This window comes from Dendropsophus ebraccatus, chromosome 8 (assembly GCF_027789765.1).
Source record: "Dendropsophus ebraccatus isolate aDenEbr1 chromosome 8, aDenEbr1.pat, whole genome shotgun sequence".
In the NCBI taxonomy this organism is placed as follows: Eukaryota; Metazoa; Chordata; class Amphibia; order Anura; family Hylidae; genus Dendropsophus; species Dendropsophus ebraccatus.
The window spans coordinates 54,340,225-54,364,843 of NC_091461.1; the positions used below are offsets into that span (position 1 = coordinate 54,340,225).

General features: G+C 41.1%; 1 protein-coding gene across 7 annotated transcripts in view; it reads right to left on the reverse strand.

The window, feature by feature from the left end:
• The window catches only part of PLCE1 (phospholipase C epsilon 1), a 196,236-nt gene that overhangs the window by 135,205 nt on the left and 36,412 nt on the right, over positions 1 to 24,619 (reverse strand). For all 7 annotated transcript variants that reach the window (XM_069980388.1, XM_069980389.1, XM_069980385.1 and 4 more), the window contains exon 3: positions 457 to 703. In XM_069980388.1, the coding sequence (XP_069836489.1) occupies positions 457 to 703 (247 nt within the window). The remainder of the gene's footprint in view (positions 1 to 456; positions 704 to 24,619) is intronic.

Consider the following 24,619-nt stretch of genomic DNA (forward strand, 5'->3'; position numbering starts at 1 on the left):
AGAACCCACTTTTCTACATGTTTCCCAGGTTTCCCTCTTAGGGTGTGTTCACACGTACAGATCTGCAGCAGATTTGAAGTTGTAGATTCAAAGCAAATCAAATCCGCTGCAGATTCTTTACGTGTGAACACACCCTTAATGCACAAATAATTTAACTGGTTTCCTATTGCCTGATCTGTCATACCAATATATGTCATTAGGCTAGCTGCTCATGAATAGAAGGGACAGGTCTGGGCAACATGTAGAGGCATAGTACTTTATAGCAGAGGGATAGTGCTTGTTTATTCATTGCCTTTTATTTATAAGTAGAGCATCCACCAAACAAAGACATGCAGACCTTTTTTTTAACATTTTATATATAAAATCAAGTTTTAAACATGAATAAAGTCTACAATTCTAGTGATTAGACCAAGAAGAAAATGTCATTAGAGTTATAACTGGCTGCAGAAAACTTACCTTTCAGCATTGTTCTTCCAGTCGACCCTCCAAACAAAGGTCCACTTCTTGCCCCCAGCAATGCTGTAGCCTCCAGCAGGGCACCACTTATGTACTGAGGAATGGTAGTCCTTTGGAAAGTTGCATAAAACCCAGCATTTTGTTTTCCATGTAGATTTATGATATTATTGACAGGGATTAATAGTCTTTCAAGCAGGCATATAGACAAATCCACACTGTCCTCTTCCCCATGGCCTTTACTGCAAACCTGGAATTGCAAAGAACAGTTTGTTATTTCCAACTTTTGGCCAGAAAAATACTATAATAGCCTTTAGTCTACTGTGTAACTATATTATAACTTGACCATGTCATGTCAAGCAAGTCACTAGCACTAGTCCATGCTGCACGGATAAGGTCTACATTGAACCACCTTCTTGTCCAGGGTTTTTATAATCCCGCTAGTACTCTCTGCAGGCCTCCAGTCGGAGATGGTGCTGTTCAGCTTATTGGAGTGAGTTCCCTTTAAGTTGACCTGTAAACAATAGCAACCATGCTAGTAACTATAAAACTATATTGCTACCCAAACGCCTTAGGGCCCACTGAACCTGCTGTTAGCAGTATCCTTAGAAGATAGTTACCAACTACTCTTAATTTCAACAATTGCAGGCAAAGTTGGTACCAAAGTTGCCACTAAAAGTGGCAAAAAAAAGTCACCTGGTACTGACCACATATAGGCTTGCACCAGTTTGTGCGACTTTTTTAAAAGTCACAAATGATAAATCGGGTGCCAATCCCGGATTATGCAAACCTTTGGGTGAATACTCAAAACAGGCAGATTAAAATAAAAAGGTTGCACCTAAAAACATTCAATCATTGAATACTGGTTCATACATAGAACTTATGCTGCGTTTACACGTAACGATTATCTTGTGAATTTGCACGATAACGATCAAATTCGAACGATAATCGTACGTGTAAAGGCAACAAAGGATCAAACGACGAGCGAGAAGTCGTTCATTTTGATCTTTGAACATGTTCTTCGTTGGCAAAAAATTCGCAGATCGTTCCGTGTAAACAGTCATTCACCTATTTTACCAATGTGTGATATAGGATTAAGCGATCGCAAAAGAATTTTCCGTACGATATGTCGTTATAAAAGAAAAATCGTTACTTCGAAGTCGTTAATCGTACGATTGGGCGAATTATCGTTCCGTGTAAACGTAGCATTAGACCAAAAATTTTAATTCCCCCCCCCCTAGCGTGTAGTTTTGCAACAGCTGGGGGTGTCAAAGGTTTCCCATCCCAGATCTAGGACGGTCTGATGCGCTACTTAACCTGCACAATACCACTCCAGCCCTGCAAGCCATGATACACAGCATGGTGCTACACTACGGTTTTATTTCTTTAACCCTTACCACAGCAACTGTGAACTAGACTGTAGGAGGCTCTTCTGCATCCCTTTGTAAACCTGGCCATGGGTGGAATATGACAGCCTCCCACTGCTTAATATCACCACACTCTGCTAATGTTTAATACTTAAAATGTAAACTAAGCAGGAACAGGCTATAAGCCTTACATAGTCTCATATATTAGCGGATCTGAGCCGCTGAGCAACGCTCCAGGACATAGAGGAATTAAAAGCTCAATGGACCAATGAAACTGTTAAGTAATAAAATTATGCTTGGAGATATTATTGCTTCTGCTAAGCATCATTCATCAGTTGTGACATTATACACACATTTCATCTTCAATACGTTTACATATTTAATGATACTAAAATGTATCAGTATAAAACAGGGTGTTTAGATATACTAACAATAAAACTTTCCGGCTTCCTTTAATATCTTGTTCTTACAACCCTGAAACCATTAAATCCGCCCAAAATAGGTGCAATAATTAATTTACATAGGCATTTATAAAGCTGTCATTTTCTCAACAACCACAAGCTTTTGGAGGGTGTCTAGCCTAAAGGGGCACTGATAAAAAGCAGAAATCAGATAATGAAGAAAAGTATCATTTTTTACTATAAAGATAATGTGCCTTATATTTGCTTGGTTTCTGAAAAGTCTGTTGGCTAGTGACTATTTAAAGGAATTCTCTCAAACATAAACAGCATTACTAGTATCCATGGGATGGGTCTCATATTGCAGCCAGGGGAATAACTACCAGTGGCTGCTATGAGGCCCACGGCATCAGGAGGCCCTGTTGCCGCTCCTGCAATACACTGGGCCCCCTGAGCCATCATCATTTGCAGCACCAGGTGGCTAGGCAGGCCCTCCCGGGCTCTGCAAATATCCCTTTAACTGCAAGACTTCCTGACGAGTGCCTGCAGTTATTACTAGGCTTAGTGGACAGTCAGAAGCAGTAGCGGATTATAATAGGTCCTTTTCGGGCGGGAGCCCGGGGCCCTTAGCTCCAGGGGGGCCCATGCCCACCCAAAAAGACTTATACTTTCAGCTGTGTTCTGTCTCCTGGCTCCAGTTCTGCCATGATTCGCAAAAAATTGCTGCTTTTTTACCAGAATTTTGCACAATTCAGGGCATCATGACATTATCTGTCCTGTACTATGAACACCATGCTAGTGCTGCCATAGTTACAGTGGGGTGGGGGGCCCAGGCTTGGTGATCAGCCTATGGTAAAGTTAATCCGCCCCTAGTCAGGAGGGGGAGGCAATCAAAAGTTTGCTATGGGGCCCAGGCATTTCTAGTTACGCCCCAATTGCAGCTGAACCTTTTTCCATTGAGCTGCAATACCAGACACAGTCAAATATTAAGAGTGAGAAAAAGTTTACTTTTTCTATTTTCTAATCCCACAAGTATTTTTTTTTCCACTAGAGCAGCATATCATACTAACATCTGTATGGAGTCCACTGATTTAGACTTTGTTACATCACTGTACACATAATTTAGGGGACTTTGATGTTTTATAGGTTTCAGTTCTTCAAAGAACTGTTGCTATATGAAAGTTTCCAGTATATACAGCTACCCAGGGTGTAGGGCAAAAATAAAGACTGAAGTTAGTAGTAACATGTTGCCTATATCTCAAACACTGCATGACACATTTTATGCAATTGTATTATTTGCTATAAAGCCGTATTATACCCACATGACAATCTTCAAATGGCTAACAGTGTTCGGCACAGGCCACCCCTCATAAAAGGCCGTAATCATATTTGGTACAAATGCTGTATCAGCAGGTTTATCCATAAAAACGTGATCACCCCAAATAAATCGGCGCACTTATCTCCGACTTTATAAATGCTGCAGGGAATATACTTAAAAGAAAAAAGGTCAAAATCATTACCGATAAGGAAAGAGCAAAATATACATTGGTAAACATTTGCGCATAAGTGTATTTAAAAGAACTTACGGCCAATAAATTTCTATGTCTTAATATAGAAACAACTTTCCGGAAAAAGCATTTAAAATATGTGAGATGCGCAGTATAAAGCGAGCCCTAATGTCTATAGTAAATTACAGAGGCTTCTGGCAGCTACAGGAAAAAATGCCTTGTTGACAAAAAAAGGAGACAGTGTTTCCTGGGACGGATTATATATGAAATAATGGTGTTAATCCAACATGTGTAAAGTAGTCTCCAGGGCTGTCGCCAGAAAATCTGTTCATTGTAGAACATTTTCCAATTCTCTTCCTTTCCATAGAAGGTTGCAGACTTGTATTAGATTATTTACTTTTAGTCCTCTACAACTGGCTACAAGCTCCCCATAAGCTCCATAAACAAACTTTTTTAGATATTCACAGCAAAATATTTACTGACTCAACAAACATTAGAAACCGTATTGCTTCACTCAGGGTGAGCGGCTTCCAAAGAATAATGGTTCTAGTCATAGGAGAATTCGGTAAAATATCTATGCTTAGTATTTAGGAAGGAATACTATGAGGATGGTATCTTGTAAGATCAAGGTGGCATGGTGCAAAGCAGTTGGGTCTTATCAGTGTTGTGGTTAATATGGACAGGCTGGATGGGAAATTGGCATCACTGTTTTAGTAGATAAGGGGAGTCTGAAAAAGCTCAGGGTTCTTTCAATCCCTAAAGACTACACCTTTCTAACATTTGTTTTTATTAGTAATAAATGTGGGCCAACACATATAGAAATAGGCTGTGTGTTATATTTGCTCTCTAATAGTTCTTCTACATCAAAAATGGACATAGACATACAAACCACAAACTACTGAGTTTACATAGCAAAATATATATTTATTAATCACATTGTTATATATAAAAAAAGATTAAAAACCAATAAAAAAAACCACATACATTAAAATGACAGTGGCAGTCCTGTAGGATGTATAAAACTATAAAAAAAAATAAAAAAAAATCACACACCTAGATTCCCACCAGAAAAACATATAGTAGGACTAAAGACAAATGTACACAATGAGTTACCAACTCGAAATCAATAGGGACCAAAAACAGCAAATATCAATATAAAGTAGACCCCCGGCGCGTTGGGGTGGTGGCGTCCCTGTGGAATCTCACTTAAATATACAATGTAAGTAGCAACAACCTATTCCCAAACCAGAGTGGGGTAAATTACTTAGGTTGGACTAAATCGGGTTTCAATTGTGATTAGTCATCAGTACGTCCAGACTGCACTTTGCACATTATATTAATATTTGCTATTTTTGGTCCCTGTTGATATTGAGCTGTTAACTCATTGGGGGAGATTTATCAAAGGGTGTAAAATTTAGACTGGTGCAAACTGCCCACAGCAACCAATCACAGCTCAGCTTTCCTTTCAGCACTGCCTAATGCCCCTATTACACGAGTCGTTTGGAGGAGCAAACGAGCGCCATTAGCGCTCGTTTGCTGTTCGTTCCCCGCTCGCTGCCGCCGCTATTCAACGCGGCGTCAGCGAGCGGGTGGGTGCGGGAGGGGCGGCGGGGAGCTGCTGGGGGGGCTGCCCGGGGGATCGCTGATCGTCCGGCAGCCCATAGGATACAGCAGGGCCTGCTGCCAATGCTCCTATTCAACGGAGCGACGGCAGCAGATCGCTGCTATATCAGTCGCTTGTTTTTCAACATGTTGAAAAACAAGTGACTGCAACGATCAGCCGACATGAACGATGTCGGCTGATCGTTGCACTCTATTCCACGGGACGAATATCGTTCGTAGCGGCCGATATCGGCCGAATACTAACGATATTGCTCCTTTAAACGACCCGTGGAATAGGGCCTTAAAGCTTAGTTGTGATTGGTTGCTGTGGGTAGTTTGCACCAGTCTAAATCTTACACCCTTTGATAAATCTCCCCCATTGTGTACATTTGTCTTTAGTCCTACTATATTGTTTTCTAGTGGGAATCTAGGTGTGCGATTTTGTTAGTTTTATACATCCTCGGGGACTGCCACTGTCATTTTAATGTATGTTTGGTTTTTTTTAAATCTTTTTTTAATCTTTTTTTTTTTATATAACAATGTGATTAATAAAGATATATTTTGCTATGTAAACACAGTAGTTTGTGGTTTATATGGCTATGTGAATTAAAGCTGAGGCAGCATTATAAGGCTGGGTTCACACTACGTTTTTACAATCTGTTTAACGGATCTGTTTTTATTTTGATGCACACAAAAATGAGGTCGACCATGTTTTTGTGTCAGTCAAAGAAAAACGTATCTGTTTAAATCTGTTTTGTTTTTTTTTATAATGGAAGTCAATGGAAAAACGGATGCACACAGTTGCACCCGTTTTTTGCAATCCATTTTTCATCCGTTTTTTTTTTCTTTCAAAAAATGGATTGCAAAAACATGGTGTGAACCCAGCCTAACTTGTGCACAGATATATAGCACTGATTGAATACTAGGTGCACTTTGACAAATTTGTAAGGTACATCAAAAATGGAAGATCCTAGTACAATACTCCTGAAGGCGCTACTGTTAAAGAGGTACTCCAGACTAAGGCTGTCTGGCAGCATCCTATTCAATTTTTATACAATCTCTGTCCCTACATATCTTTAAAGTGAATGTACCACTAGGTATGGGCTTTTTACATGAGCAGACCGGCATGGGGTCTTTTTTTAACCACCCCCCGATTCCCATGCACTGCGCCAGTCTATTCCTGAGCACCGTCTGGGCATGACGCACAGGAGGCGGGCCCGTCAGCCCCTTGTGTGACAAAACCTCCTCCCCTCTGTGACACGGCTCCTTTATAATCAATGGTGCCCTGTCTCAGGGGGGAGGGCAGATTGTCAGACTGGGGGCCGGAGGGAGTAGACTGGGGCCATCCGTGGGAACCGGGCTGCAGCAACGGCATCCCCACCCCAGTCTGTTCATGCAAAAAGCCCATAGTGATCTACCTAGTGGTACATTCACTTTAAGTATGATTAAAGCCTATAACTCATAAGGAAAGCAATGCAAATAACAGCCATATTGCGTAGTCAATTTCACATGAAATTACATTTTAGTTTTTTATTAATATTTTTAATTTAAAGGGCAAAATCAATTTTTTAATATATTACATAGGCAAAGTTAGACAAATTTCTTATGTACACTAATTATGGGTAATGCACAAATAGTGCTATTTCCATCAATTTAGTAGATCAGGCAGGCTTCAATTTCTCCAGAAAAAAAAAAAGTGACATCACAACCCAGTCTATATACCTGAAGGATCAAGAAGTGGGCGCAGGAGATGTAGAAATTACATGTAAAAAATGGATAACAGGGCCCTTCCTGTGCTACGGCCAGAACCAATGACAGGACAGGACCGATGCAATCATCCCAGGAGCAATAATCATTGCTCCTGATCGTGGCACAGGAAGGGCCCTGTTTTCCATTTTTTACATGTAATTTCTACATATACTGCGCCCCCTGCTGGACCCTTCAGCTATATAGACCGATTCTTGGCGTAATTTTTTTTAACTTTTTTTTTTTTTTTTTTAAGAGAGAAATTGAAGCCTGCCTGATCTACTAAATTGAAGAAAATGTCACTATATGTGCATTTCCCATAATTAATGTACATTAGGAATTTGTCTAAACTTTGCTTATGTAATAACATATTAAAAAGTAGATTTTGCCCAGCGTTCTCCTTTAATTTGAAAACTGATTAATGTGGAGTGATATCAATTTTTATTATGACATGATTTTTTTTGTACATTTCTAATTTTTTTTTTTTAATTCATTCGATTACTCTAACTAGATCAGATAACTGATCGCTCGGGAGCTGATCTGATTCGGTTTTACACTGCCTCTGCAGCCCCATGTCATGTAATATAAACCTAATAAACTGTGTATTGTTTTCCCAGCTATACACAAGACTATTTTACATGTATGTGTAAGTTCACCATGTCCTGGACAAAGATTCCAGCAGTGATTAGCTCATGGCGGTGAGAATACTTAGGATGCCTAGGATGACCAAGATGAGTGATTATTTTTACATTCAGTATTCTGTTCAGATTAAGGAAGGTGTTTATAGTTGTACTTTAGAAGTGGAAGCTTCAGCCTTGTCTCTCTGCGAAGGTTTTGAAAACAGATATTGTGAGCACTTCCAACCACAAAATAATCAGCTGTTGGGACCAGTAAACTGCAACATGGGATCAGTAAAAGTGACATGTGCTCCAAAGACTCAAGCCTGTGACTTAAAATACTTGGAAGTCACATATCCGTGTGCATAAGGAGTAATGAAAGGGAAAGCCTCTAAAAATGTATAGGTATTGGGGCAGTTAATATGCATGCAAAAACTTTTCAACACATTTCACAAACATATTTATATACTGATGGATATAAAAAGTAAACCTTTTGATTTTTTTGTAGGTGTTACAATCACGTTAAAACCCGAAGACATGTCAAACCCCCACTGACCATTAGAAAGAGCCAGCACAGGCACTGCCTATAAAAAGTACAGTCTCCTAGATGTATTAACTATTTTTTACTTATAAACTTGCTTGCCATAAAGAAAAGCACTTAAAGTAACAGCTATATTGTTAGGACCAGTCGCACTAAACACACACAGAGACAGTGGACCCTAGGCTGAATCCCACCCACTGTTCCCTGCCTACTTGCCACGGTCTGCCTTAGGCGGCAGCGAGCTACTGGGCGACAGTCCCTATCCCGAATAGCTGTAACACGGAAGAAAACAAGACAGACAAAACACAATAGTTGATGGCCCGGGTAATAACTTACAGATAGCAGAGGTACTCCTGATTCCAGAACATGCATAGCTGACAATAAGGAAACTAACTGGCTAGAAGATCTGTCAGTCACAGAGATAACCCAAGCAAAACAAAGCTTAACTCCGAAGTTGCCAGAAGAACTCAGCAGGTGTGTCAGATGAAACAAACAAAACAAGAACTAATGGATCTACTTCACAATCCGATAATTGTTTAGCAAAGACGGCACAGACATTGTTAGTGATGTCCGTGCAGTCCTTGCCCAAACAGTTAATACTTTACCTGTCCATGCTATTGATCTTCTCCTGCACTCTACTTGCATCCTGGCACCATGCACTGCAGCGTTAGAGCGGCCTGTCTGAGCTAACAGGCCCCTCAGCCAATCACTGGCTGCAGCAGTCCTGGCCAGTGATTGGATGAGGGGCTTGTCAGATCAGACAGGCCGCTCAAAGGCGGCAGCGTGTGGTGCTGGGACGCAGAGTGCAGGAGGGGACCAGGAACGTGGACAGGTAAGTGTTAACTGTTTTGGGCAATCGTCAGCAGTCGGCCACACATCGCTATTACACGTAGGGATGTACGGTCAGTGGCTGATGATTTTAGATCTAAACCTTAAGGGTCAGTTTTGCAGCGAGATCAGCTACGAGTCAAGGCCCTGGCAGGTCCCAGTACTACATACTTTCAGACCGCTGCGAGTATGTAATAATGTAATAATAATAATGCTTTTATTTGTATAGTGCACACAGATTCCGCAGCACTTTACATAGTAATGCAGCCACCCCCTTAACCCCTTCTGCTCCTGCCCGGCTCCCGCTCTCCTGTCTGTATATACATTACCACTCCTTGCTGCACGGGACCCCGGCGTCCTGCTCTCCCGCCCAGCCAATCAGTGTGTTGCCCAGCTGAGAGGTAATGTATATACAGAAAGCGGAGCAGAAGCAGAAGGGATTAAGGGGGCGGCTGCATTACATACTCGGTACATACTCCGTGCGAGTATGTAGTACCGGGACCTGCCAGGACCTTGACTCGTAGCAGATTTCGGCTGCAAGTCTGTATGTGTGAACAGACCCTATGAAACAATAGCCAATCGTTTCATCAGCTGATTGTTGTCTCTATGGGCCAATTCTTCCGATTATCGATCTGTGTAATAGGGCCCTAAATTCAGACAAAAAACAAACAGGTACATTTATAACAGATATATAGATTTGCTTTATGTACCAATCATTTATAAGCAAAGGTTAAAGTGCCACAGTAGTTTAAAAAAAAAAAAAAAAGTGTCAAAAGTGTTCACAACCTGACCGATCATGAGAAAGACTTTCATTACGATTGTGACTTCTCACGTGACACAGAGACCGGGGAGAGGACCACACTGAGTGTGGACTTCCCCCGGCTCCTTCTCAGGATTGGTCAGGGTGACAACATTGACATTTTAACTTTAATACAGAAGGATGGACTAAGTACAAATTATTTTTCACCTTACCCATCAAGGGGAAATGAAGGTTACTTTTTATAGAACAAGAACATTCTAGTCATGTGGAGGGGGGATATGGTACAAATTTAGTGCTGTTAAAGTGTAGAAAGCAGCATGGCCATATACAGCGCACAAAATAATCTGAAAACTGCACCATGACCAGCCTGCCCGACCTCTGACATATTTCCTTGCACTCTGACTTCCAGCAGCATGCCACTCTTACTAGAACTTTATTAATGACACAAGACCACCTACATACATGTCACCTCTATGGGAAACGTCCTCTCTTATAAGAAGACTTTCCCAGCTAAACTGATGCATCAGTTTCTTTCTGTTCCGATAAAACTTATGTAATTCTTCTTTGTATCTTATAAAGGCTATGCTGTTCTGAAGTCATGGATGGGCTTTTAGGCTGTAACAGCATTAAACAAGTATCATACTGTATTTGCTGCATTTTACACATATGACTACAATAGATAGAAGGTTAAAATTAAAAGGTAAAAATTAAATTCTATAGGAGGAATTTATCAAGGGTTATATGCCTGTTTTCTGGTATAAAAAAATTACAGTGATGCCTTGGATTACGAGCATAATTTGTTCCGGGACTGTGCTTGTAATCCAAATGCACTCTCAAACCAAAGCAAATTGGAATTCAGACAGCTGGTTTCACACCCCAAAAATAATGATTTTTAATTCGGAATAACGTAAAACAAATGAAACAAACATTCAGAAGCTGGATATGTCATATTATAAGTTACTGCAGAGTATAGCAATCAGCATGTGGAGTATAATGTATAGAAAGGGCATAAACCTAGGAAAATGGCAGCAGCAGTTTGTATATACAGGATGGAACTGCAGATCCCCATAATGCAATAGTGTAGTACAATAGGCTAGAATAGAGAAGCAGGGCTGCTATCAGAGGTCTGTGTGGTCACATGACAGCAATGGAGAAGGGCTGTGTTCAGCATGGACCAATCAGGAAGTGAGAGTCACAGAGCTGTGCAGGAAGACAGTGACAGAGACTTTTCTATACAGCAGTGTGTATAGCTGAGTGTAAGTGCTGGCACATTATAGCAGGAATGGAAAGGATGGGAAACACAAGGGCTGACAGAGACTGCAGGTAGCATGAAGGAATGAGCAGGGCATATGTGGGCACATAGAGGGGTTACAGCTCTGGAGAGATTACCTCCACAATTCTTACAGCTATGGAGAGATTACCTCAACAATCCGCCGGAACAGGTCACAGGTGAGTTAACTCTTTGTTTTTTCTTAAGCTGCAGTTAACCCCTGCCTGACCGCAGCCCTGGTTAACATTTATACGCCGGAAAATACGGTATATGTGATGTTTTTACTTCTCATTCTCCCAATCAGACCCCAACTGATCAGGAGAATGAGCTCGGAGAAGTCTGCACTTTAAGAGTATCCTTTACTGGTTCCATCTCACATAATAAAAATAGATGCATAGCACAAATCTATGGATCTGCCTTCACATAGACTCAGAGCAGGGTGAAGGGCGCACAGTTCCTATTTCCCATTTGGTCCTCTGATCGGTCACTGTCTGAACACTCATATCTTGAATGTTAAAAATTTTTGACATGTCAAAAGGTTTTTTAAAATGGTAGATACACTTTAAGGCTGGGTTCACACTACGTATATTTCAGTCAGTATTGTGGTCCTCATATTGCAACCAAAACCAGGAGTGGATTAAAAACACAGAAAGCCTCTGTCCACACAATGTTGAAATTGAGTGGATGGCCGCCATATAACAGTAAATAACGGCCATTATTTCAATATAACAGCCGTTGTTTTAAAATAACAGCAAATATTTGCCATTAAATGACGGCCATCCACTCAATTTCAACATTGTGTGAACAGATCCTTTCTGTGTTTTTAATCCACTCCTGGTTTTGGTTGCAATATGAGGACCACAATACTGACTGAAATATACGTAGTGTGTACCCAGCCTAAATGTTTGTTGCATATTTAAGGACTTTTCAACCAACCCTATTCAAACATTATAAAATAGGCTTGATAATGAAATTCTATACATGTTCGCTTACATATGTCTGTAAACATGTTATATTTGATTTCTAAATCCCATGACTGAGTGGCGCTCAGTAGGCAGCAATCCCATAATAAAGGAAATCCATGTTTCCACAAAGTCCTATAATACGTTACACAAATAATCAGTTCTCTTCACCCCATGTGTCCTGGCCCTTAATCCCTGGAAACATCAATAAATCAGTTTTCTGACACATCTTCTAAGACCTCAATTTGCACTTCCACACATATAAACGCCCATCCAATATTTCACCTATGCACCTTGTAGCAGTTATTCAATCCTAAACCAAGACACAGCTCGACCACATCATAATTGTGAAAAGAGGCGGCTTGTAAGAAGACACCTTATAGTCATTTATTATAAGACATATATAAGCAAATTGTAAGAAATAAGAGCAGTGCTCAGGATATAGTTATCGGTCTTTCATTGTTACCCTTTCCATAGCAATGGGACAAATTTACTAGATAGACGTGTTTCAAATGCATCACATATATCACAGTGTAATCTCAGGTAGTGATAGCTAACTTGCCAAAAGTTTGGGTTTCAACCCAAAAGCTTGGCATTTGACTTCCAATAAATGGAGATATTGAATGCCCTAGGAAAACATGCATACAGCCATAGGCTGTATTAATTTCATTAGTCTATAAGCTTGCAGCATCTGCCGCATTAAAGGGGTACTCCAGCGGGGGGCACTTTTTCGCTGGGATCGGGGAGGAGGTGGCCGAGGGAAAAGACGTACACTCACCTCTCCGGTCCCAGCAGCGGGTCCCGCATCGCGGCGCTCCGGTGCCCGGTTCCCGGCCGCTTCCGGGTGTCTGACGGGGGCCCGAGACCCGCCGCTGGGACCGGGGAGGTGAGTGGACGTCTTTTCCCTCGGCCACCTCCTTCCCGGTCCCAGGAAAAAATCCCCCCACACACTGGATTACCCCCTTAATTCTCTGTCTGCACCTGGTTTAGCATCGTTCATCACAAGGTAGCGTCCTGTGAATACATCACACTGTGCCTAAATTCACAGAAAAGACAGATATGTGTATACAACAGAGAGATTGAGATGTAGGTTGGAGGGTCTGGTCAAAAAAATTGCTATACAGTTTCCATCTATTTTGCAGTATTTTGCAATACAGTTCTCGTCTATCTGGTTTTTATAGAAAATACACATTGGGGCAAAACAAAACAGAAAGCATATAAAGAAATGCTATGTACAAGTCAATGAATTTTAGGAAAATTGGATGTTAATTATTCAAGTGGAGAGGATAATGACAAGGCACGCTGCTGTGCAACTAAAACATTTCTTTCAGCAGACTAACCCTACAATACAGCGCATCCAGCATGCAGATAAAACTAAGCAAAATTATAATTCTCTCTAATCTAGAAATGTACTGTGGTCAAACCGTTTAATTGTGAACAATTCTATCCATTGTCGGCTATTTGGGTGGTCCAAAACTGTGATGCTCTGTAAAATCTACAACCCTTATTCACAATGACTAAAATATTGGCACTATTACTTGGCAGGTGATTTGAATCAACCACCCAGGGAATTAATAGACCACCCTAATGGTGCCTGTATGGCACAGAATTACATTCACAATGAAATACAGAAATCATACATGGCGAATGATATTAAAGGTAAAATTAACAAAAAAATGAAGTGAACATTTAAAAAAAAAAAAGTTACAACAACAAACAACTAAATACAACAATTTGATATAACCAAACTTTAAAAAAAAAGGGCAATGTGATGTCAGACCGCAGCATTGTGTGATGGCACACAAAGTTACATTTACCAGTCAGCATGTTGATGGCATGAGACAGCTTATACAATGTAATTTAAATTATGTATAAATAAGAAAGAGGTTTTCAAAGGGTTTAATGAGGATCTCCATTTATCTATTGTATATTCTAGATCCATTTATGTGAAATTACCCAAAACTCCTCTTATGATTTTATGCTACATAACTTCTTTTCTTTCATTCATATAGAAAGCAGCTTTTAAAATGCAGCTGGTAGCAGGAAATCTGCAGACTTGTGAAGGTTGGAAAAAATGAAAATATGTTTTACAGTGACCTTGCTGTTTTAAGGGATTTTCTGCTGATTCCATAAGGCTATGTTCACACACCGTATCTTTTTGTAAGTGTACGGCCAATGTTGCATCGGATAGAATAGATACTGTACGCGTCCTGTTTGTTTATGGGATCCCGGCTGGAGCATACACACATAGTATACGCTCCGTCCAGGATCCCTCGAGGTGCCGCAAACAACTGACATGTCAATTTTCTGTGGCCACTATTCAGTGAATAGGGGCCGTAGAAAACCATGTCAGTGCACACTAAGAAGCGAGTGGCTGCAGCCGCAAGCTTCATAGTGTGCTGTGGGGAGTTCTGATGCGGGCGTGCACGGATGCGCTCGCATCAGAACTCTGCTGCCATAAAGATCATCCAGCCTGTACTGCAATACCAGCCGGGATGATCTTTTCAGAGACCGGCCACTCAGTGACCCGCCCGGGTCGCGGAACGGCCGGTCTCTTACACCATGTGAACATGGTCCAAGGGTATATCCAACTCCTGGGATCAAGGACACTACAGAGCAGCAGAATGGAGGAATCATAGCCTCTCCTATGTAGGCCATCTGTATGGGATTGTATGGATCTGACACCCTCTGGTTATGTTAAGAGCCCTTGGTCAAAAAAAGGTGGAATGCAAAATGTACGATCACTCAACATACTTGTTAATTTATTGGTCCCGAAGGACTGGTCACTGGATTATCTGGAGTCACCAACCAACAAGTAGTACAAAAATTAATTCAAAGGGGTTTTCTGAGACCGTATTAAAGGGGTTGTCCAGCGATAATGGTTTTCTTTCTGGTGTCAGAATGTTAAATAGATTTGTAATTTACTTCTATTTAAAAATATCAGGTCCTCCAGTACTTATAAGCTGCTGTATGTCATGCAGGAAGTAGTGTATTCTTTCTAGTCTGACACAGTGCTCTCTACTGCCACTTCTGTCCCAGACAGGAACTGTCCAGAGCAGTAATAAACCTCTCCCGCTCTGGACAGTTCCTGACATGGACAGAGGTGGCAGCAGTATGGGAAGACTTTAAATAGATTTTTAAATAGAAGTAAATTACAAATCTATATAACTTTTCGACACTAGCTAATTTGATAGACCATTAAAGAAGTACTCCATCGAAAGTTTCTATCTTTCTATCCTTATAATAAATGATTAAAACTGGATCTGTTGAGAGCTGACTCTTTCTCCCCAGCGTTTTGAAGGGTCCATTTTCTCCTCTGTTTATATTAATCAGTACCCCTACATGCCATATACTTCATGACAGTCCCCTGCAAGTGTACTCCCAAAGGACAAAACACAGTAATCACTGAACTCAAGGAGAACAGCGAAAAAAATTCCAATGAAGTACTCAATCAAGAGTCTCCACTGATGCCCCCAAAAATTTAAATATGCAAAACAAGAGTCCGTGGAGCCTCAGTTACGAGTCTCAAAACACGGGATAGCCAGATATCTCTAGCCTGTTGCCAACGGGGTGCCTCCACGATAGGGAGAGCACCACACCACCCTGATAAATAACCCCTTAAGTCCCACTCGGTTGCGAGTATTGGAACATAGACAGGGAAACAACAGGGTGGCCCCTTTTGTCAATGTCTAACTCAAGGTGCGAGCATTGCGATCATGACAAGGGCTTGCAAAGGCAGGCTTCCACCCACAGACAGCCGTTTCGGGGTTTTTGCCCCTCGTCAGTGTGGGGTAGGATTCTGGCTAGTTGGGGCAATGAAAAATCAACCGACAAAACACAGTAATCACTGAACTCAAGGAGAACAGCGAAAAAAATTCCAATGAAGTACTCAATCAAGAGTCTCCACTGATGCCCCCAAAAATTTAAGCCCTTGTCATGATCGCAATGCTCGCACCTTGAGTTAGACATTGACAAAAGGGGCCACCCTGTTGTTTCCCTGTCTATGTTCCAATACTCGCAACCGAGTGGGACTTAAGGGGTTATTTATCAGGGTGGTGTGGTGCTCTCCCCATCGTGGAGGCACCCCGTTGGCAACAGGCTAGAGATATCTGGCTATCCCGTGTTTTGAGACTCGTAACTGAGGCTCCACGGACTCTTGTTTTGCATATTTAAATTTTTGGGGGCATCAGTGGAGACTCTTGATTGAGTACTTCATTGGAATTTTTTTCACTGTTCTCCTTGAGTTCAGTGATTACTGTGTTTTGTTGGTTGATTTTTCATTGCCCCAACTAGCCAGAATCCTACCCCACACTGACGAGGGGCAAAAACCCAGAAACGGCTGTACTCCCAAAGGACCAATATAAAGAAAGACGAGGCAAAGAAGAGACTAATAATCAAAAAAAAGAGGATAGAGTGCGGCACTACAACTGAACCAAACAGGATATTGATGCACGTGTAGATGTCCGGCATATAGTAATAGTGGTGATAGCTGATCGGTGGTGCTCTATGTATAAATGAAGTGGAGATGAACGATGTACATCAAGCAAGGAGTAAAGACATGGCACTCACCCGTCAAAGTCTTCACCGTTTCTTTATTAAATAACTGCAAACATGGTAAAACCAGGTATAGCGAGAGGACGCCTAGCGTGTAGCAGCGTGGCTGCTACACGCTAGGCGTCCTCTCGCTATACCTGGTTTTACCATGTTTGCAGTTATTTAATAAAGAAACGGTGAAGACATTGACGGGTGAGTGCCATGTCTTTACTCCTTGCTTGATGTGCAAAGAAGAGACTGTTGTGTTCCATAAGCGCCTGTTCCCACAGCCGAGAGGGTGCCCATAGTCTGTCTCTAACCAATCTGATGCCAGTGGCTTTTTTCTGGGTTATAGGACATCAACTTGGAAAAAACATTTTCATTTTAAGACATTCATTGGAAGATCAATATAGTATATGCGGTCCTTATCTTTTCCCACTACACTAGGACACAGTTTATTTGTTTCTTTCTAATTTAGGCCATCTGGCTTTAGACCAGGAGAACAAAAAACTTGAAATGAACTTGCTTTAACCCCTAGGGAGAAATGAAAAGTCATTCTTCCATGAGATCTTTTCTTTCCCTGAGAGTTTTTTTTCACATTGTACTCCTAATATACGCTAGACATGCTGATCACATATTGTGTGCAGCCATTTAAAGAGTCATCTGAGAAGAAAACAATTACAAATGTCAAATACAGGAAGTCTTTCACGCATTTTCTAATGAAAAAAAATATTGCACCCGGGGATAACTTCTACTCATAAAATTCTTATATCGTATGTATTGAAAAGTGATGGTATTAATGCTACATGCTAAACATAATATCAGGCTAAATCTATGTATTTCCATCATAAGAAGCACTGATCAGGGTACAGAAATGCTCTGTAACTAGAATGTAGCAGATGCTATATACTGTATGTCAGCCAATTCCTGGGCAGTTTTATTAAGGTAGGGTGCCTATACCTGTGATAGTTCCCCTTTAATTGATCAATATAATTTCAGCAATTGTTGCATGAATATAAAAATGTTGTAATGTATCTTATCAGAGAAAAATCTCCTTTCTCCTCTTATAAGGTAAACTACTCTCCACCCCCTGTGAATTCTCTATGAAAAACGAAGTTATATACCAGGAATCTACAGTGAAGGAGGGCTGAAGACTCAGTGGAAAACTTTGGGAGAGGTTTATGAAAGGGTGTAAATATACACCTGGTGTAAACTGCCCACAGCAGACAACCAATCACAGCTCAGCTTTCAGCTCTGGTAAAATATAAGAGGAGCTGTGCTTGGTTGTTGTAGGCAGTTTACACCAGGTGTATATTTACACCCTTACATAAATGTCCCCCTTTGTTTTTTCCTTTTTTTTGTACCCCCTCCTCATGCTGCCTTCCAAATAGAATGTGAGAATCTGAGGCCTGTCAATCAAGCAGGGACATTGATGACAGGGAGAGTAAGGAGGAACTTAGAGGGGTCATCAAGTGCTCTAAATTTTTTAACATGTTGCTGCCATATTAGTAAGAATTAACAAACATGTTATACTTACTTTTCCACGTTCCCCCGGAGTCCAGATGCAGCTGCCAGTGTTCCCTGCTGTCTGTAGCCCCTATTACTTCGAGACAAGCCCATGTTGGGAGTGATGGAGCGCTCAGCCAATTACTGGCTGCGACGGACATTGCTGCGGCTAATGACTGGCTGAGCAGGCTCTCACCCCGGAGGCAGGCTTGTCTCTGAAGTAACGCTTGATATAGACAGGGGGGACACCAGGGGAGCACAGAGAGGCAAGTATGAGATGTTTGTTAAGTTTACTAATATGGCAGCAACATGATAAAAATTTTGGAAAGCTGGATGACTCCTTAAGTGGCCTGCGAATTCCCCTTTGACATTTTACACTGGAGAATAAAAGCATTTTTCTATGTTATGGAAGCACAGACAGCAATGTGAAAAGTACCATGTGACAAATTTACGTTAAGTATCAGAAAACTGAAAATGCATCAAATCAATATAAAATTCTTAGTATACATTATTCCAACCCCCCCCCCCCCCCTTAACAGCAAAAAGGATCCAATTCTGCACTCTGTGGAAAGCTAAACTGAGTATCCGACCACAGAGTAAATGCTGCCATTGATGTCTGTATAGTGTAGTGACATAAACTACCACTAATCTGTATAACCACATTTTTTAAATGTAACCTGAAGTCAATCTTTGTATTTTCTATAACACAGTGTGACATTGGATAAAATAGAAGGGGTGGCTCCTATCAAAATCTATGATGTGAACACTGCCTAAAACTTAATCAAGTTTGTATGCAAAAGTTTGCTAAAGTCCAAAAATAATGTTGGGTTGCCAAAAACTAGGATAAATCCCAAACACATACTGTAGACGCTAAGGAGACCAGAGCTAGGTATGCAGGACCCCTGAAAAATGTAAATGTGAAGTAGGCAGTGAGTACATGTGGCCTTTATCTTTGTTTAGAACAGCAGAAAAGGGGGCTGGTGTGTTATGACAGACCCATGAACATTTCTCTAAATGCACCTCATTGACTCAGAGTAGGCCAAAGTTAAAACAACTCTATGGGTGGTTTCTACTACATACTATAGTTTTTGTTTTGAAAAAGCTGTGTTTTTTTGCCATCATTTTCTTGGTATTTCTGGTGTTTGCTGAAACCAAATGTTTAATAGATGCCAATAGTGTAATGTGTCCCACTGCTGACAATGCCTGTGATGATATTCGTTATTAGTACATTTAGTGGCATTACTGTAAGAATGCAGCATGCTTTAAATGTGACATTTTTCCCTATTTAATTTTGATAATGCCCAGAATTTTTTTATATACGTATATTTTTAAAATCATGGTATTTTTAAAGCTTTTTTAAAAAAAAAAAATATATATGAAAGCCGACTTAAAGGGCAAGGGTACCTGTAAAAAATTCAAACCATTGTTAACAAATATATGTTCCTTAAAATCGCTCCCTTCCCATGCTTATAGCGCTTTTATACTTTGGTCTATGGGGCTGTGTGAGGTGACATTTTTTGTGCCATGATGTTTTCTTTCTATCGGTACCTTGATTGCACATATGTGACTTTTTGATCACTTTTTATTACAATTATTCTGGATTTGATGTGACCAAAAATGCGCAATTTTGCACTTTGGGATTTTTTTGCGCTTACGCCATTTACCGAGCAAGATCAGGAATGTGATTAATTAATAGTTCGGGCGACTACGCACGCGGCGATACCAAACATGTTTATTTGTTTACTTACTTTTATTTAAAACATGGGAAAAGGGGGGTGATTCAAACTTTTATTAGGGAAGGGGGCTTTTTACTAATAAGAACATTTTTTTTTTTTTACACTTATACTAGAAGCCCCCTAGGGGACTTCTAGTATAAGTATTCTGATCTCTCATTGAAATCTTTGCTGTATACTTATACAGCAAAGATCAATGAGATCGGCAATCGTTTGCTTTCGTCGAGGAGAAGGTAATCTGATGCAGCTGTCAACTTTGACAGCTGCATCTGATTACCTGATTAGTGGGCACAGCGATCGGACCGTGCGCGCTAATAGCCGCGGTCCCGGGCTACATGCGGCACCCAGGATCGCGGCCCCGCTCTGAACACCTCTTGCAGACGCATGACGTACGGGTACGTCATGCATCCTTAAGAGGTTAATGATAACTAGTCTCAATTTTTGTGGTATAAAATTCATGGTAAGAGACGTTTATGTTACATAAGGGTGAACTGGTAAAGACCCCAGATTCATGTTTTTTTATACTTGTTACGTATATCCAGGTATATTAGGGTATAATTATGTACCCACACAGTATTTTTGTTCAGTATTTTGCAACCAAAACCATTAGTGGATAGAAAACACAGAAAGGCTAAGATCATGCACTGTTGAAATTTTGTGGATGGCAGTCATTGAATGGCAAATAATGGCCGTTATTTTATAACAACGGCTGGGGTTTTGGTTGCAAAATACTGACCAAAAATACTCTGTGTGAACATCGGCTCAAATTGATTTATGACCAGATCAAAGTTGAGCCTTGATTTGGTCACATGATCTCTCAAGACAGTGGTTGGACACTGAACTGTCAAGCCATCTTTTTTGATGGATTTCATTCTGGACAGTACAGAGACTGAACTGTATGCAAAAATATGGAGGTTGCAGAAGGGGGAAATGTATTTGTCTGCATCATAATCAGTACAATGCAATATCACTGAAAAATAAAAACTACATTCAAAGATGTTAATAGGGCATGTCTAAATGCTGCATTTATACAGGCGTGACCAGATGCACCTACTGTATGTAAAAAGCCAGATTCTTCCATATAATCTATTTATATTAGGTTCTGAGATGACATATCATATCATCCTACTAGCTACATAATGTATGATGCACACAGAGGCTTGCTGCCACATGCACTGCTGAACATCCTCACTCTGCCGAAGCAACCGGCAAACAAACAGGCACACAGTTGCTGAACAGAAACGTATACAGATTTATTGTTATTTTTCTTTCTTTCTTCATTTGAGCATTGTTCATTAGCAATACTTTTATACCTTTCCTTTCCTTGTTCCAGCACCCACATAGGACCAGATAAGCTTTCAGTGCCCATCACTAACTAGCTCAATGATTGTCCTTCCTTGGACCACTCTTTGTAGGTCGTAACAAATGCACGTCAGGAATACCCCACAAGAGATAAGGTTATGAAGGTGCTCCGAAAAAGACATCTAATCATCACAATTTGACCCCTCTGAAAGCTGCTTAAATCCTTATACTTGCTTAGTTTACCTGCTTTCAATACAACACAAATAACCAGCTACACTCCTTGACTGACATAGGACAATCAATATTTTGCTCTTTACCTCTCAGTGGTTTTAATGTTATGGCCGAATGGTGTGTTTATTTATCAGCCTTATATAATGGGTATGAAACAATCCTTCGATGTAGAACAAATAGCCGGACTTCCTCCGTTGTAGGACACTCAGTTTGCACTTTTGCAATCTAACATCCCTATTCAACTAAAAATAAAATATGTGAAAAAATATAAAACCTTTCTACTTAGCCTTTTCATGTCAATGAGCCATTGTTTCTGCACAGATCTATGTATGAAGAATATCACACTTTGTGTTTATCAGTGGGATAGAGTGGTTCCTTGTATTTTACTGTGACTTTATAACAGGATGACTTCTACTGGGATCTCACCAGCCAGAACATGCTGATATCAAGGTCTCACATTTGTGGTTGCAGATAGGACTATGGTCTGGACCCATTATTAGCACCAACTGGCTAAATGATCGGGGGGAGGGAGGTTATGACTCACGAAACTAAAAGGGGTTCTGAGATGTTTCGCTGCAAGTATGTAAAGCACCTTCCCACTTAACCAACCACTGCCCGGCTAATACATTATCTGCCCACACTCCTGCTTGCTTCTCAGGCTCCTGGCTGTCTGACATTCCTCTCAGCCAATCAGTGGTTGCAATGGGGCAGCGCACTGATTGGTTGAGTGGGACACCAGGGAGCCGGGAGCCTGGGAAGCAAGCAGGAGTGTGGGCAGATAATTTATTAGCCGGGCAGTGGTTGGTTAAGTGGGAAGGTGCTTTACATACAGCGGTATGAAAATCGCAATGCGAGTATGTAAACCCATAGAAAATGACAGTAATGGCAATCACAGAGGATTTCACTGTGGAACTCGCAGCATGAAAGCCGATGCGATCCAGTATGTGTGAAGACACCCTAAAACACAAATCTGGCAAAAAGCATGTACACCAGTTTTACTGGGAAAATCAAGGGTTCATTTATTTCTTTTTCTGGGGGCCTCCTATAAAAATAGAAAAAAAATCCTGCATTTACCCCTCTTTGATCCTCTGCAACTTATGCCTGGTCCCTTCCAGTCCTGCATTGCTCCTTCCTTCTTCCTGCTGCTAAGAGGAGAGTAAAAAAAAAAAAAAAAAAAAAAAAAAAAAGACAGATATGTGTAGTGACCCGGTACCGGCCCCTAAGCTTTGTTGCACACAGGCTCACAGAAGTGGGATGAGGTGTCCACTGAGTCTTCCAGGGGTTAACTACTGTATGTCACATGTTGCCTTTTGTCCACTCACAGGTGCAGGTGCTTTGTCTTTCTTTAACCCATCTCTTTTACTCTAGTCTCTGAACACACACAGCCCACCAATCACAGCCGGGATTAGTTAGTTCCCTGAGGTTATGACCTAGTTCCTGGTGGGTGCAGTTCAGTTCAGTCTAGTTAATGTGTTGGAGAAGGAGCTAGACAGACAAGCCTCTGGAAAAGCAAAGCCAGGGCCTGGCTTTGACCAAGTCCTCTGACAGGGACACAGCTAGCAAGCTACAAGTTTTCTTTTGATGAACACCAAAACCACTATGCAGTGCTAAACTTTCACAAGGGGAGAGAAGCCTTACAGGGATCACCTTGTCCACGCTGTGAACCTCTCTAAACTGTGCAGGGCAGTTACCTCAAAAGTGATAGGAATCGCTGAATTCGGAGACCAGCGACAAAAAAAATCAAAGAGTACTCACTGAAGAGTCTCTATTGATACATTGCCCCCTATTAATTTAAATATGCAAAAGAGGGGTATGTGGAGTCTCAGTTACGAGTCTCAAAACACAGGAATAGCCAGATATCCCTCCATAGGAGGAAAGCCTATTGCCAAGGGGGTGACTCCCAGTGGGGAGATCACCAAACCACCCTGATACGTAGCCCCTTAAGTCCCACTCGGTTGCGAGCATTGGAACATAAATAGGGAAATACCAGGGTGGCCCCTTTTACGTCAAAGTCTAACTGCTGTGTTTATTTTTAATTGCCCCCGTTAGCTAGAGTCCTACTCCACACTGACGAGGGGCAACTACCCCGAAACGATCGTCTGTGGATGGATGCCTGCCTTGGTAAACCCTTGTCATGTCGCAATACTCGCCACAGAGTTAGACTTTGATGTAAAAGGGGCCACCCTGGTATTTCCCTATTTATGTTCTAATACTAGCAACTGAGTGGGACTTAAGGGGCTATGTATCAGGGTGGTTTGGTGATCTTCCCACTGGGAGTCACCCTCTTGGCAGTAGGCTTTCCTCCCATGGAGGGATATCTGGCTATTCCTGTGTTTTGAGACTCGTAACCGAGACTCCGCAGACTCCTCTTTTGCATATTCAAAAGTGATAGGAACTGACCCCAGTGTGGAACAAAGGTACGGAATGTCTAAGTATTCCACTGCGCAGCGCATGACAACTAGGAAGACTCAAAGAGCCTACTCAACCCAGATAACAAGGCCTGGGGCTTGTATTACCCACCTAGGACAGGTTAATTCTCATTTTAGTGCTGGTGGGGTGCCAAGACTGTCCGGGGTGGGTCCTATACCACTTCAGGCTACCTTGACAAGTGTCCAAGTGACCCTACACCCACACCACCATAAAAGATGACCTGGCGGGAGTTCACCCAAAACAAACACTCCCTGCGCCTCACCACATATATGTTATATGTATGTATTTTTTTAACCTATTTTTATAGGAGGCCCCCGGAAAAATAAATAAATGAACCCTAGATTTTTGCAGTAAATCTGGTATACATGCTTTGTACCAGATTTATGTGTACCAGATTTATTTGTACTAGATTTAGTTTGCAAATCTCTCAAGGATAAAAGGAGGAATGGGGGTATAGAGGTGCATACACACACACACACATATATACATATATATATATATATATATATATATATATATATTACACACATACACACACCTCTATACATCCCTGTAAACAAAAGCCAGACTACTTTTTACAAAGTTTAAAAGTTTCAGACTGGGCCAGAGCATTAAAAAAACATTTATACACCCCCAAATTTGCCACCTATGGGCTATGGGTTAAAAGGGACAGAAACTGTGCAAATCTTTCCATTATAATTTTTTCCTGCTATTTCCACTCCTGGTTTTGGTTGAAAAAAAGACAGAAATACTATGTGTGAACATAACAATTTTTTTTACCCTATCCACAGTGATTAGAAAACCCTTAAAAAGACTAAAGAGACTAAACTGT